This window comes from Xylocopa sonorina, chromosome 8 (assembly GCF_050948175.1).
Source record: "Xylocopa sonorina isolate GNS202 chromosome 8, iyXylSono1_principal, whole genome shotgun sequence".
Classification (NCBI taxonomy): Eukaryota; Metazoa; Arthropoda; class Insecta; order Hymenoptera; family Apidae; genus Xylocopa; species Xylocopa sonorina.
The window spans coordinates 7,594,945-7,598,009 of record NC_135200.1 but is presented as its reverse complement, the minus strand read 5'-3'; the positions used below and the strand labels follow the sequence as shown (position 1 = coordinate 7,598,009).

At 46.0% G+C, this 3,065-nt stretch overlaps 1 protein-coding gene across 1 annotated transcript; it reads left to right on the top strand.

The window, feature by feature from the left end:
• Window positions 1-271: 271 nt before the first annotated feature.
• LOC143425992 (chymotrypsin inhibitor Ani s 6-like) lies at window positions 272-728 on the top strand. The gene is made up of 3 exons (XM_076899093.1): window positions 272-354; window positions 423-553; window positions 630-728. The coding sequence occupies exons 1-3, from the start codon at window positions 303-305 to the stop codon at window positions 726-728; spliced, it is 282 nt and encodes a 93-aa protein (XP_076755208.1). The 5' UTR covers window positions 272-302.
• The last annotated feature ends 2,337 nt before the right edge of the window (window positions 729-3,065 follow it).

The following is a 3,065-nucleotide window of genomic DNA, read 5'->3' as shown; positions in this document are numbered from 1 at the left end:
TTTGTATTCGAGATGAGAATTGTAGCGAGAAAATTAATATTTATCAATTTAAGCGCGATTAATTGTTCTAGCTAACTGAATCGAACGAAGAGCGATGGCGAACAAGACGCATGGACGCTGACATTCTCGCGTTATTAAAAACGCGTTAACTAGCCTGTACATGTTTGCTAAGATAACAGAGCGACACGAGGAAGACCGACTACAAGTGTGCTCAGAAAACAAGGCTATAAAACTCGATAAATCGACACACTCGACATTACAGTTGCGAAAGTGTTCCAGTGATATCGTCAAGAAGAACCAGGATGCATCGAATCGTCGTAATGTTCGCGCTCGTCGCTCTGATGCTCGTCGCTCGTAAGTGTTTTCCCTGCTTTCGTTTTCGCGTAATTCGCGAGTAATCGACGGAGAATTTCGCCTGTCAGTTCGAGCGGAGGTCAGAGCTGAATATGACAACGAGTTCGCGCCAGGATGTCCGCGGAACGAGACTTGGTCGCCTTGCGGAAGGACCTGCGAGCAAACCTGTGCTGATCCAGAACGTGGCTACTGTCTCGTGGTGAGCGTTCGAAACTGTTCGCGAGGTGAATCGAGACGGGGCTCGTGTTCTAACGACAGAAATTCACTTGCCACAGAAATGCCTGCCAGGTGACAAAAAAGGCGCTTGCAGATGCGAGAGGGATTATCATAGAAAAGAAGACACTGGGAATTGCGTGCGGGTAGAAGATTGTTAGTTTTCAAGGTGGTTCATATCCAAGTGTCGCTTTCGAGGTCGTAAATTTGTGGAAAATGCAGAGATAAAAATTGGAGATTCTTCGTGTGATCTAATTTGTCGAGAATCTCATGTTTCAAGTATACGGAAATTAAACGAAAGAGAATCACGTTTCAATGAGACACGTGTGCTAAATCATCGCATCCCTAATATTTCGCTTCAAAAAATAATTCACAGTTTAAAACACTGCCGTGGAATATAAACAGAGAGAATTAATTAAGCTTCTATAATATAAAACATAAAAACGGGCGAATGGTTGCGCGATAATTCCTCGAACGAGTAAATCAATCGCAGCAGTTTGGAACGAGCTCCTGATTCGTCGTCCTACCCACCGTCTCGCGGATTTCAATCGAAACGAGCCGCTTAAAAATCATCCGAATAATTTCCAGTGCGTTAATTAAAGGCAAATATGCTCGACGAGTATATATATATATATATTATAATAGCGTTTCAGAGCGCGGAACGGGGGCAACGGAGAAACGGAAATAGCCCGTAGTAAAACGTTTATGTACGCGAACACGGTTTCCGAACCGTGTATCCTGTCAAACGAGTGCTTTCCAGAGTGGAAAGGTACTTGGAGTGGACATTAAAAGCATTTTATCTCATTACAGCTGGTAGGACGGTACGAAAAATCCATTAACCCCCGGCGCAGCGCGATCGAGAATAAATCACTGAGAAACAACCCCCCACCCGCTGGACTCCGCGCAGCCCCCGGTAAATCCACCATAAAATCCACTGGGTATTAACAAATCAGGAAAGTACTTCCTGGGACTTCCCTTTTTCACTTAACGGGCTTAAGAGAATTTAGGAACCGGTCGACGTCATCCCGTGTTCGTACCAACGCTTAACTATACGTTACTAACCTCCCCCGCTGCGACTCTTCCTTCCTTTTTCGAGCCTCCTCCCGTCCCGTTCGCCCTCCTGCGTGCTCACCTGCACCACCTTTCACCGCTTCTTCGGTCCCTTTTCGTCAGCGTCGGCTGCTGAAGCCTCTGCAAAGGAACAGCAGATTTTTAATCGATGCGAATGGGGTAAATAAATTTACTCTGATTAATAATAGACGAGGTTGCTTGAAATATTGCCAGGATTAATTTCAATCGTCCCACGAATGGTAATATAGTTGAAGTATAAAGTGAATTTTAGTGTCTTCGGATGTGACGAGTGTTATGAGGGCTGCGAGCGAGCGTGGGGTAGTACCATGAATTTTAACTCGCAAATTAATTGAACTCTAGTAGATTCAACTGAATAGCGATTTATTCTAATTAATGCTGGAAGAGGTTGCTGGAAATATTGCTTGGGTTATTTTCAATTCTCCTACGAACGGAAATATAATTGAAATATCAAATGAATATTTGTGTCTTTAGATGCGACGAGTACTTGAAGGGTTGCGAGCGAGCATAGAGTGATGTGATGAATTTTAATTCGCGAATTAATTGAACTCTAATAATTCCATTGAACAGTGTTTTTTTCTTTTGAACCATCAAAGGAGGAAGTGGAAAACTTTGAATATTATACAACGCACGCTAATTACAAAGTAACACGCGCTAGCATCGGCGGGAAAGTAGGAGGGAAGAAGGTAACGAAGGTAAAAGCGGTCAAGTTAATATTGGTCAAGTCGAAGCACGGGTAACAGCGCGGGATACGCCTCGAGTCAAAAGGATGTAAACGTTATCCCAGCGTCTGGCCCGTGCCCTGCAATTTCCTCTTCCTTCGTCCGGCGTTCCTCCAACCCTCTCAACCCTCTCTCTCGTTCCGCTGGCAACCACGCGCGCGGTGGTACGCGTCGAAACCTTAACTTCATTATACCAGGGGCCGCTTTAATTTCACCGGTCCGCGTGCACCGTTGCTGAGAAAGGGGCGCAGGGTCGTTGGGACGGGGGATGGAACGCGCGAGGGCCGCGGTAACGAGCGTTGTTGCGTACAAAGTACACCCTGGGTGCTGCGAGCGGAAAGAGAACGGAAATTCGTATCGCTCAGCCGACTACGGTCGGTGCTTTTCACCCGTGGATTTCTTTTTTTTTCTCTTTCTACGCCGAGCACCCGCCATTTTCTTAAATAAACTAGCCGCCTGATGAACCGAGACCGCGGGAGAGTTGGTGCCGCGAGGATGGCCGCGACGGGGACGCGGAGTCGTTAGCGGTTTCTTGTTGAAATCATTTCATTTGCCGCCATTTTATGATACGTCGTTGGCTCGAATGTGTGTGGGTATTTGCGAGCGTTTCTTCATATCGACAGAGGGTGGCAAATTGTTTCGAGTCTTTGAACGATTGTTATTTACAGAGACTTCAATATCGAGGTG